The sequence below is a fragment of the Chenopodium album genome, chromosome 9 (genome assembly GCF_948465745.1).
Source record: "Chenopodium album chromosome 9, dcCheAlbu1.1, whole genome shotgun sequence".
Taxonomy (NCBI): Eukaryota; Viridiplantae; Streptophyta; class Magnoliopsida; order Caryophyllales; family Amaranthaceae; genus Chenopodium; species Chenopodium album.
Genome location: NC_137842.1, coordinates 26724731 through 26738143, shown reverse-complemented (window position 1 = coordinate 26738143; position 13413 = coordinate 26724731). Strand labels below are relative to the sequence as shown.

At 38.8% G+C, this 13413-nt stretch overlaps 1 protein-coding gene across 1 annotated transcript; it reads right to left on the bottom strand.

Annotated features, from left to right (window-relative positions):
• Positions 1–8235: 8235 nt before the first annotated feature.
• On the bottom strand, positions 8236–10132 carry LOC145557559 (protein FAR1-RELATED SEQUENCE 5-like). Its single transcript, XM_081618734.1, has 4 exons — positions 9869–10132; positions 9208–9681; positions 8508–9087; positions 8236–8252 (listed from the first exon to the last, which is right to left on the bottom strand). The coding sequence occupies exons 1-4, from the start codon at positions 10130–10132 to the stop codon at positions 8236–8238; spliced, it is 1335 nt and encodes a 444-aa protein (XP_081474860.1).
• Between the last annotated feature and the right edge of the window lie 3281 nt (positions 10133–13413).

Below are 13413 nucleotides of genomic sequence, written 5' to 3'. Positions count from 1 at the left end.
GCAGGACCCGTCCAGCCGGAAAACGGTGTAGACTGGCTCAAAGACGCGGGAATCGTCGGTGGAGGCATCGTCCCATACATCGGCACTGAGAACAAGCCCGACACCGGTGGAGGAATCCCGGACAATGGAGTTGAAAATGAACCAGGATCCAAGGGAGTCAAAACAGACCCAAGCTCAGGTTGTGGAGGCTGTGAAAACGAATGCCGCTGCCCCTGACACTGGCCCGGAAAGCGCTGGGAAGACTGAGGCTGCTGCCACTGAGCCTCCTGAAACGGCTGAGTAATCTGAGGCTCTCGCTGAGAATGAGAGCGCTGGTGAATCGTCCGAGCCTCTATGCCTCGAGCGCGAGCGGGACCTCCGTTGCTCCTGAAAGATACAAAATCAAAAGGTGTCAACAATGCAAAATAAAACAAATGGTAGAAGTAAAAAAAATGAATGATACCTCAAGAACGTCGCTAGAGCTCCGACAACTCGCACCACGCCGAAGCTTGATGATGCAATACTTCAGGGCGTCAACCAGCTTCATGAGTCCCATCATCTCCGGGCAGTTAGGCTGAGGATAAAACAAAGAAAAGTCAGTAACAAGCAGTGTTAAAAGGATGAATAATGCATCAAAAAACTTACCGGCTCAAAGACCTCGGGCAGAGACTCCTGCGCCTGTCTGTAACCCTCTGGCGCGTCAGCAATATGGTCCTCGGTGATACCAATCGGCCCTGGATAGCGGACAGACTGAGGCGGAATCTCGATCCTCCCCACAGGGCGAATAGTCGTCTGAAAACAGGATCGAATAATCAAGTTATTCGACTATTTAAAACAGAGACTAGTAACAAAGATCCTCAAAAGAAATCATACCTCAGGAAGACGGGGTGGAGGAGCCAGAGAGGGAAGCATGTCCTGCGCATAATCACTCTCCATGTGCACAAGCTCCTGCCATGAAAAAGTATAGCGCTCTCCCCTGTTTATCAACTCCCTAATCAAGCGCGAGTCCAGCATCGACTCTGGTGGAGATGAGGGCACCACAAAGCGATCGCCGCTATGCTGACGAACGACACGCTCCCCCAAATACCAGACAAAGCGTCCGGTACCAACCAAAATGGTGCGGTGCGCTGAAAGACGCAAGGCCTCAGGAAGATCAGTCATCCCGGCCCCAGGACGATACTGAACATCAATGGCAACCTGAAAACCATAAAAAGTTGGCGTGAAACAACGGAAACAACGTCAGAGGGAAAATAACAGGCAACAAAACTAATTCTTACGCCAACAGAAGAGGTGCCTCGGCGTAGCAGCCCACGCAGCGCAGGGACAGACTCCACCCGCGACTCTCCTCGATCACGCTAGCTGGCCCCGACAGGGAAATTATGGACCGCTCCACGACGCCGGCGAGGAGCCAAGCCTGGGAAGTACTAGTAGAACCATAGCTGCAATGAAAAGTAATCTTTAGCACATGAGTCGAATAAATTAAAGTGAAACCAAAAGAGGAAAAGATCATCACCTCTACGACTCTCCACAGACCATAGACAATGATGGGAGACTCGTCGTTCAGCTGCCGACACCCATGACGTAGCGATAAGAGAAGGTCGGCGTATCCGAGGCTGGCCCAGCTATAGGATCCTATCACATGGATCCTGACCAAAGAGGGGAGGTAGCAAAGGAGTACGCGTGAACTCCTATCACAAGAAAGGGTCATGGAGATCAGAATCAGGATGAAGATCTGCACTCGCTGCTCAGCCGATGTATCCTCCATGTCGAAGCCACGAGCTAAAACTGAAGCCAGCTCCGATCGCCCGCTCCTAAGACCACCTTGAGACACTGGTCGGGTCCTGATATGCTGAATGATCGGACCTAACAAATCAGCTGCCTCAGCCGATCCCCAAGACAGATCAGACATCTAAGCTACGGCCCGGTCGGTGAAGCGCAGCCCGCTAATCATAATGAAGTCCAGAGGGGTCACTGTCATCTCCCCCCAAGCAAAATGAAAAGTGTTGGTAGTATCCCAGAAATACTCCAACAATGCGCGAACGATCGTCGCACCGCAACCCCGGGGGCTGCGAAACCCTACAACTGCCGTATAGAAATCTACTAAACCAGCCGATTCCCATAGAGCGTTAGTAGAAGGATCCCTCGTAATGATCTAGTGAAGTCGAAAAATCAAATCGCCGGCTCCAGAACCATGGTGGCGAAGCGTGTCGTCGACTATGCCGGAGAGTGGGCGATGAGAAACATGGTTTTCACGGCAGAAAACCAACTGGTCTGGAGTCTACAGAGGTGGAACCCACCTACCTCTACTCGTAGAAGCCCGAGGCTCGGACTCTAAGGCATCGTCGTCCATACCCTCAGGAATAGTGGGAGTGTCCTCCCGAAAAGCCTGACGCCGGCCGTGGGTAGAAAGATCGCGATCCCGTCGCCTAGGCATGCTATTATAAAAATCTAAATGCTTAGCATCATTTCCTAAGACATTTAATTCAATTTGCATTTTTATAAAAATAAAGATCTAAATACTTAGCATCATTTCCAAAGTTATTTAGTTATTTATCGAATTATACGCTAAATTTTTACCTCCGAGCTAAAAATTGGCAAAATTATGGTATTTAGTTTCTCCATGACAAACTAATACTACAGTTCTCCTAGCCGCATGATACTATGTTCTCCACGACAATATAGTACATACGCAAAATATGTTTCAAAGTGGCACAAAAACAATGAATCAACACATCATGAAATATTTTACAAGGTCTACCACCATATTTTCACCATTTCAAGTGCAAAGAAGTAACATGAACATCATTTCACAAAAGTAGTACCCAAAAATGGTGATTTGCTCAATTCTCCATCAAATCATGCAATTTTTGTCTCAAATTTCTCACAAACACACATACATACATATACAAGTAAAATCATGACAAAAATTTCAACATAAAACCTCAAAATCAAAAATCCCCAAATTGATTTTTTTTTTCAAGGTTTTTACTTGAAATTACTTATTTGAAGCAAATTTGAGACAAAAATAAAGAGGAACTTACATAGATCCTTGTAGAGGTTCGAATATGAGGAGTGTGGCAAAAATTTGGAGTGAATTTGGTGAAAAATTGAACAACAAAAGCTCGAAAAAGCTCCGGCAACCCAGCAGACCACCGCGACACGGTCAGTTATTGCTGTGACACGGTGAGTGTGTCCCGTGTCACGGTGAGCGTCAGAATCGACGGAACTCCGGCGACAGCTTCAGGCAACAGCACCAACGAACAACAGCGAAATGAACAGCGGCAAGACGCAACAAAAATAAAAAAAAAAAACAGAGAGAGAGGAAGCAGAACCGCCGTGACACGGTGATGAACGCCGACTGATGGGAAAGAACTCCGAGCGCCGGTGAGAAGTTGCCGAGACACGGCAAACCGAGCAAACAAAATTTTTTTTCGAGCTTCTAGGTGAAAATCGGACGAGAAAGATGAGCAAAATGAGAAAAATGTGTGATATTTAAAACCAAAAAATCCCGTGCAACGGACCCCGTTCCCACGTAACGGTCAGATTTTGTGTGGTGCACAAGCTTTGACTGGTCAAAGATGCCATTTGACCGTTTTTTCAGCCACTAGATTCCCGCGCCACGGGACCCCCTTGATGTGTCACGGGAAGCAGCTCCGCGTGACGGGGACCCTTGCCGTGTCACGGGAATATTTTTTGTGACACGGTGGCTTTGTACAGTTATTTGCGAATATTCCTGACATTTTGACTAAGGTTGCACAATTTTTTGCGTAAATTGGACAGTTATTTTTCGCTGGAATTACGCGGAAAATTGTAACTGATACTTAAAGGGGACTAAAATTACCATTTTACCCCTAGCCAGCATCAAAGTCGATTTTTCGGCATTTTAAGCACCTAATATGGTCGGATAATCGACTTAAAGGTGTGAATCATCTGCGGCCCACGTTCGGGGATAATCGAACCATCATACACTTGCAAATTTCAGCAATCGTCGGCTTTCCTCAGGCTTGGAAAGCGTTATCGGTGGATTTTTCTTCAAGTATAGAAAACCGCCAAGTCGGCTTTCCTCAGGCTTGGAAAGCGTTACCGGTGAATTTTTCTTCAAGTATAGAAAACCGCCAAGTCGGCTTTCCTCAAGCATGGAAAGCGTTATCGGTGGATTCTTCTTCAAGTATAGAAAACCGCCAAATTCCTTTTTCGGCTTTCCTCAAGCATGGAAGGCAATATCGGTGGAATTCTTCAAGCATAGAATGACACCAAATTCATACGTCGACTTTCCTCAAGCATGGAAAGTGTCATCCGGTAGGTTTCTTCAGGCTTAGAAAGTTACCAAACTCATCTGTCGGCTTTCCTCAAGCATGGAAAGCATTTCAACAAATGTCATCCGGTGGATTCCTTCAAGCATAGGAAAATACCAAACTCATTTGTCACCGATACACTGGTGTCAGATACGCATTTTATCCCTTTACTCTTTTTTCTGTAGAACTAACATTTTTCTGCATGTATCGGCGTATACAGAATGATTTAGGATCGAAGAACGTCTTAAATCATTCCCCGTCCCTATCGGCTACTTTGACTATCGTTTTTCAAAACTAACGTTTCTACAAACTCAGTCAAAGTGGGGGCTTCTGTAGACACCTAAAAATGTCTCCCCAAAACCAAACCCGATGATGAACAACCTTTCACCGCCACTATTGGTCGGGTTCAGTATTTAATCCCGAGAGTGCTTAAAAAATCGTATTTGATTAAATTCATATTTCTGAACGGTCCGTGGATTGGTCTTGATGTTTGGTAAAAGCATAGTTTTTATTTCAGCCCAAACTTATTATTTAATTTTAGCCCAAACCTTTTTTATTTTGTTATTTTATTATTTATTTTTAGCCCAAACCTTTTATTTAATTATTTTCTTATTTTAGCCCAAATAATAATAAGATAGAAAAGGCCCGAAATTATCAATCGACACTTAAAATGCCGAATGAAATTAGGGTTAAAAATGTATTTAGATGGAAAAGTGGGCTGGAAATTCCCGCGCCACGGCGGACAGCCACCATGTCACGGGAATCCTTCCCGTCTGACGGTGGGATTTCCCGTGACACAAGAAGCCCGTCGTGATACGGGACATTCCGTGTCTTTTTCACGTAAACCCTTAACGCATTTTCTTTCCCGTAATCTGAAAATTTCCCGCGTCACACTAAAAATGTACCGTGTCACGGGAAAGTTTTTCGTCTGACGGTGGGACTTCCCGTGTCACGGTACAATTTGCCGTTTCACGAGATACTTTTTTAGGGTTTTTATCATTTTAGGGTTCGGTGTGCTCCCTCGGCACATTTTCCCTATAAATACCCCCTCATTTCTGATGTACGGGGCACCAATTAATTCTCTGATTTATTTTTCTCTCTTCTATGCTTTAGCCTAAACACTAGCCAACTCTTTTCACTTCAAAATTCCTTCTTCAAGTTCTCAAAGGAGTCCATACTTTACTCGTGGTTCTGTCCTTAAGCCAAGGCGTGAAAGGTAGAACTGTTGGAGGGTTTGGCCCCAAATCAACTCTACTTTATTTAATTTAATTTAATTATTATTTTATTGTTTCCTTGAAGTTACTAACTCGTTTATTATTTTGTAGTTGCAAACAAATAGAATCAAAGTAAGAATCATGTTCCTTCTATTATTTTTCTAACGATTTTATGTTGTTGGAATTGTGATTAAATTGCTTACAATATTAATGTTTGTCTATTATATTTATTGATCACCATATTGCATGTTAAAGGGAATGTGTAATTGAAAATCACGCCTAATAAGATAATTTGGACAACCGGTTTAGGATCCTTTTTAATCTTGTTAATTAATTCAAGTGATCACAAATATTTTAGAATTATGTGTTGCATTAATATTAAACCAATTTAGCTTAATAATAGATTGGAGCGAATTGAATATTTTGTTTGTATGCCTTTGAGATCACAGGAATGCTTTTCAATATAAGCATCAAGTAGAGGCCAATACGGGCGAATGTGACTCCATGACTCACTTCGTACCATCATCCCCGATCCTCCTTTCGTGGTTCCGAACCATATGGAGTTAGTAATCTCATGGATTATGAATGGGGTGTAACCTTCACGGGTGAATCGTTGTTGCCTATCGTTGTCCCTTATCGTGGTTGCCTTTTATGATCCGTGAACGGTTTACAAGTTCCTTAAAAACTTGTTGGCGGCTCCCTACTTTATTTGTCCCTAATCGTATATGTCAATTCCCACTTCCTATGAGTGCCAAGCATATTCACCACATGCTTTTAACGTAGGCGCACTTCGAGCGACGCCTACAATAATATTGTTTGACCTTGCAGTGAGAATCTTGTTACTTTTGGATTGCATTTTCTCATTCCAAGAGAGGATATGGTGTCTTTGGTGCATCCTAATTTGGTTACTTGGTCAGTAGTTGATTGCTACTGCATCTATCTAAATGAATCGTGTTTTTATGATTCTTGTGGTCCTAAAAGATTATTTTTTGGTGCGAGGCAAAGTGTAAGAAACTTTTTTGTTTTGAGTTATTTGTTTTTTTTACTCTTTTCATTTATTTATTTTTTCCTTTTAGTTTGCTTTCTTGTATGTATCAGAGGCGAATGAAGATAGTTCTTATAGTTCTGCTGTGTCGAATTTGCACGGAATTTGGGATGAATGGGTTACATATGAAAATTCTGGTTGTGATGTTGTTGGTGCAGACTTGGTATATATCTTAATGTTTTATATATATTTGATGGTTGTGCTTTATGCTTACTTTTCTTCTATTTTTTTAGGTTTATTTTCCTATTCTTGTTGATAATCATGATTTGCTGTTTGTGATTGATCATGGCAATGAATTGGTTCATTATGTTGATAATATCAGTTGCAATGATGAGACGATTACATATTTTCAAAATTTTACTTTTTATCTGGTATGTTATTGTCTATTTTAAAGTATGTTTCTATTTTAATCTGATTTTTTTTTGTTTTTAATATTCTGTTTTTTTAAGTGTTCTGAATTTGCTGATTTTCTTGCACAAAGAAATCATCCAAAGAGTGAAAAAGTCCCTTTTTACAAGTTCAAAATTGCTGATTTAGTGTGGTGGAAGAGTAAGCTTGATAATAATGACTGTAGTGTGTTTATGATGTGTCTTATGGAGTATTTTGTTGGTGATACATCGTTTTTTGTAGATGAAATTAGAACAGTGAGTGATCTTGAAACTGATCTGAAACAATTTATCTGATTTTTTGTTGTTTATGCTAATTTTTTATACATATTAATGTGCCTTTTATTTTCTTGTTGTGAGGCTGCTGGGAGGAAATTATTACGTTCTAAGATTTGTGCAAAACTCATGTTGTGTGACATGAACAAATCAAGATCTGAAGTCTTAGCAGAAGTTGAAAATTTTAATGAGAAGAAGAGTGATCCTGCGTATGTTACTGAAATTGAAGGAAGGATGAATGATGTAGCAGTGAAGAAGAAAAAGAAATCTGAAACTGAAACTGCTCCCACTGTTGACACTGCTCTTGCTGTTGACACTGCTCCCACTGTTGACACTGCTTTAAAAGCAAAACGGGTTCCAAAGGCTAGAAAGAAGTACACTCCTTCAAAATCTTAACTAATTTTGGAAGTTGTTATTAGTTACAATTAGCTAGTTTTGGAAGTTGTCATTAGTTAAGTACTTTTGGAAGTTGAAACTACTGATAAATATTGACACTTAAACTAGTGTTAATATTTTCAAAATGTTTGTACAAATTTTATTATATACGATTAAATATTGGTAATCTATTGTTCTTATTTTTATTTATTTATATTTCTGATTATAATTTTATAAGTGTATTATATATCATCGTACAGAAATGTTGTTGATTTAAATGAAAATTTTAAGTTTATCATATATTACCATTTTATTCATTTTAAAAACGGACACTTTTGTGATTATTATTATCACTTTTGTGAATATAAATATCACTTTTGTGAGTGAAATATTTCTTTTGTGAGTACATGCAGTACTTTTGTGAGTAAAAAGTATCACTTTTGTGAGATGATGCATCACTTTTGTGAGTAGTATTGTTACTTTTGCGAGTATTAGTGTTACTTTTCTGTAAATGCATCACTTTTGTAAGTGTTATTAGTGTCACTTTTGTTAGTAAATTCATCACTTTTGCGAGTATATGCATCACTTTTGCGAGTATATGCATTAGTTTTTTTAGTATCAATGTAACATCATATAAATGTTCATAATTCATGAACAATTCCATATCACAATTCAAAATTAACTATGAAAGTCAATAGTAGCATTAAACAAAAATAAACAACTACAAGTTTAGGAAAGTTTGCAGTTGTGTTTCATCCAAACTCACTACAAATTCAAAAAAGTCGCACATTAGGTGTCTTCAATCTAAACTCTGAATTTGGATCAGGTAATGCCTTTTGCATTGATTTCTTCCCTTTTTCAAGTGCTCCTTTTGCTCTCTTGCTTCTTCCCTTTGTTACAACTCTTTTAGGGTCTAATATAGTGGGTATGGTTGTACTTGTTGATGAAGAAGAAGCATTATTATTACTATGAGCACTCTCTGTCGCATTAGAATTATCATCACTTGCAGCAACCTCCTCTGTAAAAGCATCAGCCGCAAGTAAGTCTTCCACTATTTTCATACATCTTTTGAAGTTTTCCTCCATGAATGCTCTTGCCTTTTCATTTTCTTGACTCCTTAAGATTAAGTTGTAATATTTTCTCATCATTATATGTCTCCATGGTGTATATGGGAGTTTTGGTTCCTTTTTTTCCATTCTATTCCATACTTTAGATTTTGCAAGCTTTGTCCATCTTCTGGTAATGTACTTCTCTGGAATTCTTGTAATAGAATGTAGATGCGAAATTCTGAGGCAGTGATAGCATAGCCAACAAGAAGCTTTGAAATTCTTGCAAGTGCACCATATAGTTTGGCTCTCATGTATGTAACTTACATGTTGGGAAGACCATGGCTTTTCTTCTAGAGATACTTCATTAAGAATAATGTTTTCTTCAGTTATCCCTAGAATTTGTACTGTGGTTGCCATTGAGTAGCCAAATTCCTCTTCGAAGTCTCTAAACAGAGACAATGTGTAAACCTGTACATTAGAACAATAACTTACTACCTGTCATGTTCCTTTGCATGTATCATTTTTATATGTGCTTATGTTGTTTGTTTTCAGGTCTTAGATATATGTAATAAAGGAATATAGAAGTACATGTGCAGCATGCTTTAGCATTTCGGATAGTGGCAATGAAGTAAAGGCTATTGATTTGCTGCAACTAAACTCATTAAACTTCTCATCACTTCTCCATCTTTTTATGGTTTTTACAAAGATGCCATAGAATTCTGTCAGTGTTGTTGATTTATTAGCTCTGAATCCTACTACATGGTTCGTGCTTTCACTTCTTTGTGATGAAAGAATTCCTGCCGAGAAGAAATCTTTACTGAGTGCTGGACACCACTTTTCCTGTAGATCGTACACCCTTTGGTACCATGCATGATTACCCAAATCAAATTTTTGTATCATTTCTTTCCATCTTTCTTCAAATTTTGTTTCTGTCACACATCCCTTCAAGCATTTGTTGAATATTTTTTTGAACTTATTATCCCTTTTAAGGGCTCCAAATCGTGTTATTGCATTTTGTTCTAAGTGCCATATACATAGCCTATGCCTTGTGTCTGGGAATACCTGCATTCAGAATGTGATATGTCACTAACTTTAACACTTATTCTCACAACAGTGATATTATTACTCACAAAAGTAACATTTATACTCACATAAGTTATACTTATATTCATAAACGTTATGAACACAAAAATGACTCAAAATGAGAATGGAATCAGTGAATATGATAATCTAATAGAAAAAGTAGTACCTGCTCAATTGCATTAGTCATAGCCTGGTCTTGATCAGTGAATATGGAGGTTGGAATTTTATTCTCCATACATTTTTTAAAGGTTTTAAGCAACCACACAAACGACTCTGTTTTTTCATTACCTATGAATGCACATGCAAACATACAATTTTTCCAATGGTTATCTATTCCAACAAAAGGATCACATATAAAGTTATACCAATTTGTTTTGCATGTTGTATCAAATACAAGAACATCTCTGTATATTTTGTAATCCTCTAACATCATTGCATCTCTCCAAAAAATGTTGGAAATTCTACCTTCATTGTTGAATTTCACTCTAAAAATAGAAGTTAGGATCTTCTTTTTGTTCTTCGATCAGAATGTTCACTAATGTTTGAGCATCTCCAGCCTTTATTTGTTCCATTCTTAGTCTTGAGCAGAAATTGAGATGATCTACAACACTATGCCCCAAGTTTTCTTCTCCATTAGCTTCTGTACACATGTAATTATATGTGTCCATTGTTGAAAGTCCAGCAGATTTCATTGTTTTAATTACTTTTGCCTTTTCTTTTGTTACTTCTCTCTCAGATCGATACAAATAATGCCACTGCTTTCTTATTAGTTCATGATTATGCTGTAACACATGTGACACCACCTTAAATTTTCCATCATCATTCATTTTTGCTCTTAGGCTTGCCTTGCAGTTAGTTCTTGTAATAGAGACTTGTCTTGGTTTTCTTTGTTTTAAATCCTTGTTATCTTCATCAACCATTAGAACCATATTTTTCTTCATTGCAGCAGTATGTCTTTTTTTCTTCTGCATAACACACATAGTATTTCTTTGTAACTATACGTGTGTGTGTGCGATACCTTGTTGTATGCTTTCTTATTGAAAATCCCACTGTAGAAGCATGTAGATTGTACAGGTCATAAATTTCTTTATGAGTGTCTCTTTCCACTCCAACTAATGATCCTTCCATATCTAAACCAATGGTATCTATTGGTTTTGGATTTGTATCTGTGCATGTAGAAAATATTTCAAGCATTACCCCAAACTTGAACCCCACTGTGATTATACACTAAAGTACGGTGGCGTCCAAAGGGAAGGAAGCTAGAGTAAAAGAGTCGCCAACAAGTTTTAGGAACTTGTAAGCCGTTCACGAGGTGAAGGTTGTTGGGGTTTGGTAAGTCCAACTTACCGCGAAAACAACCCCGACCCAAAGAACCACTCGCAATTAATAACACCATAAAGCATAACAAATAAACATAAAAGGATAAAATCGGAATTTAACTTTGACGCGTGCTTCTCCCGACCAAATGGGCTCTTACTTGAAAGCTTTAGCTCCGAAAATACCGAGCCTCCAACGGTATCCATCCATAAAGGACGAACACCGACTTTTTAGGTCCGCTACCTTGGAATTAGCAAGGTCCGACCAAAACCCAAGTGTTAATGGAGTTTAAGAGTTTTTGCCAAAATGCAATGCTATTTCTAACTCCCACTCAAACACTTTTCTCCAAAATCCAACATGGGTATTTATAGAGAAAAGTGGGAGTGAGAATTTCAATCCCATCAATGTGGGATCATGAAATTCCACAATTTAATTTAAAGCTAAAATAAATTAAATAGGCAAGCAAGTAAAAAATCAATAAGTGTCCTTGTTGTATGTAAAGAGAAGTGAGGACCACTTGGAGAGGAGGAGACTATACTTGCACCCCACTCCTTCCTCTCCTTGTACAACTTGTCCTCACACAAACACACTCCCTTCACATGCTTCCCCAATGACTCGCCCTAGCACTCGGCCCAGCCTAGCCCCGCACACGCGGGTTGCTAGCTGCTGCCTTCTCGTCCCACCACGTCCACACACATATGTGCGGGCTGCTGCTGCCGATGGGCGCTGCTAGCAAGCCACGCACATGTGCGGGCTGCTAGCAGTAGCGCGCGCTCCAGCAAGCCACGCAATGCCTGCGAGCTGCTGGCCGTGGCTCGCTAGCAAGCCTCGCACATGGTGCGGGCTGCTAGCTTGCCTAATCCCCTAGCACTCGGGATTCTGATGCTAGGGGTATTTTAGTCATTGTTGATTTATTACTAATTTTGTCGTCTCGTCTTTTACTATTTTTGACTCGACTTCCGACGCTCGGTTTCGACGCTTTGAGCTCGAATTTCCGACGTCTAAATATTTAACACTCAGGCGACGAATGTCTTTCGTATTAATTCGTCGGTTCGGTTCGTATATTTGCTTGGGTGTGACTCGAAGGGTTCAGTCAAGATTAAGCTGTAATATTAATTATACATTAGTATTACTAATCGGAAGTGGCCTCCACCCAGGCATTCCGATCACTTGACCTTACTAAATATATTAGCTTTCTAATAATTCTGAACCCGCTATCAGAATAATACACTTGTTTGAAGGACACCATTCCTTTCAAAGGTTACACCCCTTAACAATCCAGGAGATCATTAACTCTAATAGGTCTGGAACTATGACTGGTAGTTCAGGGATGAAGGTACAAATCCAACCTAAAAGAGATTGAACCTGCCTTAATAATAGGGCTCTACTTTATTCTGATCGTATTCATGTGCGCTTTCTGACTAACATGCAATTAATAGGTTTAACCCTAAACCTGTTTATCTATGTTGGTTGAATATTAATGCACAAACAAAACAACTATTGGTGATCACTTGAATTATAATCATATTAACCCTAAACAAGATTATTAATTATCTTATTAAGCGTGATTACAAGTACAAATTCCCTTTAAACATGCATAAAAGGTGTGATCAAGCAATAACAACAAATATAATCAAGCAACATAATAATAAAAAATTCAACAATTCACTAATTAACAATTTACGTAAACCAATTCGCTAATTAACAAATTACGTAAAATTATATAATTCAACACGACAATAATCATCATCATAATAATAATCATAGTTATCATAACCATGTTAAAGCATAATATTAATAGCAAGATCCTAGGCATGATACGAACAAGAATAATAACAAACCCTAGCATGTCACTAAACAATAAAGATCAAAGCTTTAACTCTAACATGATACTAACATGCTATATTAGAAAGAGAAATAGAAGGCATCGCACGAATCACAATTGTCATATTTGATATTAGAAATTATAGTTATTACCCTAAACATGATAACTAGGAAGATCTAAACGCCCTAACATGACACTAGAAATCATAATAACAACATAGACATGATTTCTATATCACAATATCAATAAATCAATTAAAGCACTTACTTGGATGCCTCGTACCTCTTTCTAATAACAAAATACACACGTTAGTAACTTCAAGGAAAATAATAATACAACAATTAAATTAAATAATTGAAAGAGAAATTAAAAAAGTTTAAACTAGATTTGGGACAAAACCCTCATAAATTAAAACCTTTCACGTCTAGGGCGAAGGCAACTTCGAACTTGGCTAGGTGTTTTTAGATCTTGTGAATGCGGAATTTTATTTGTAAAAGGCTAGAGAGAGAGAAGAAATCTTGAAAACTAGAGAGAATAAGAAAAATAATTGTTGTTGATGAAAATTAATG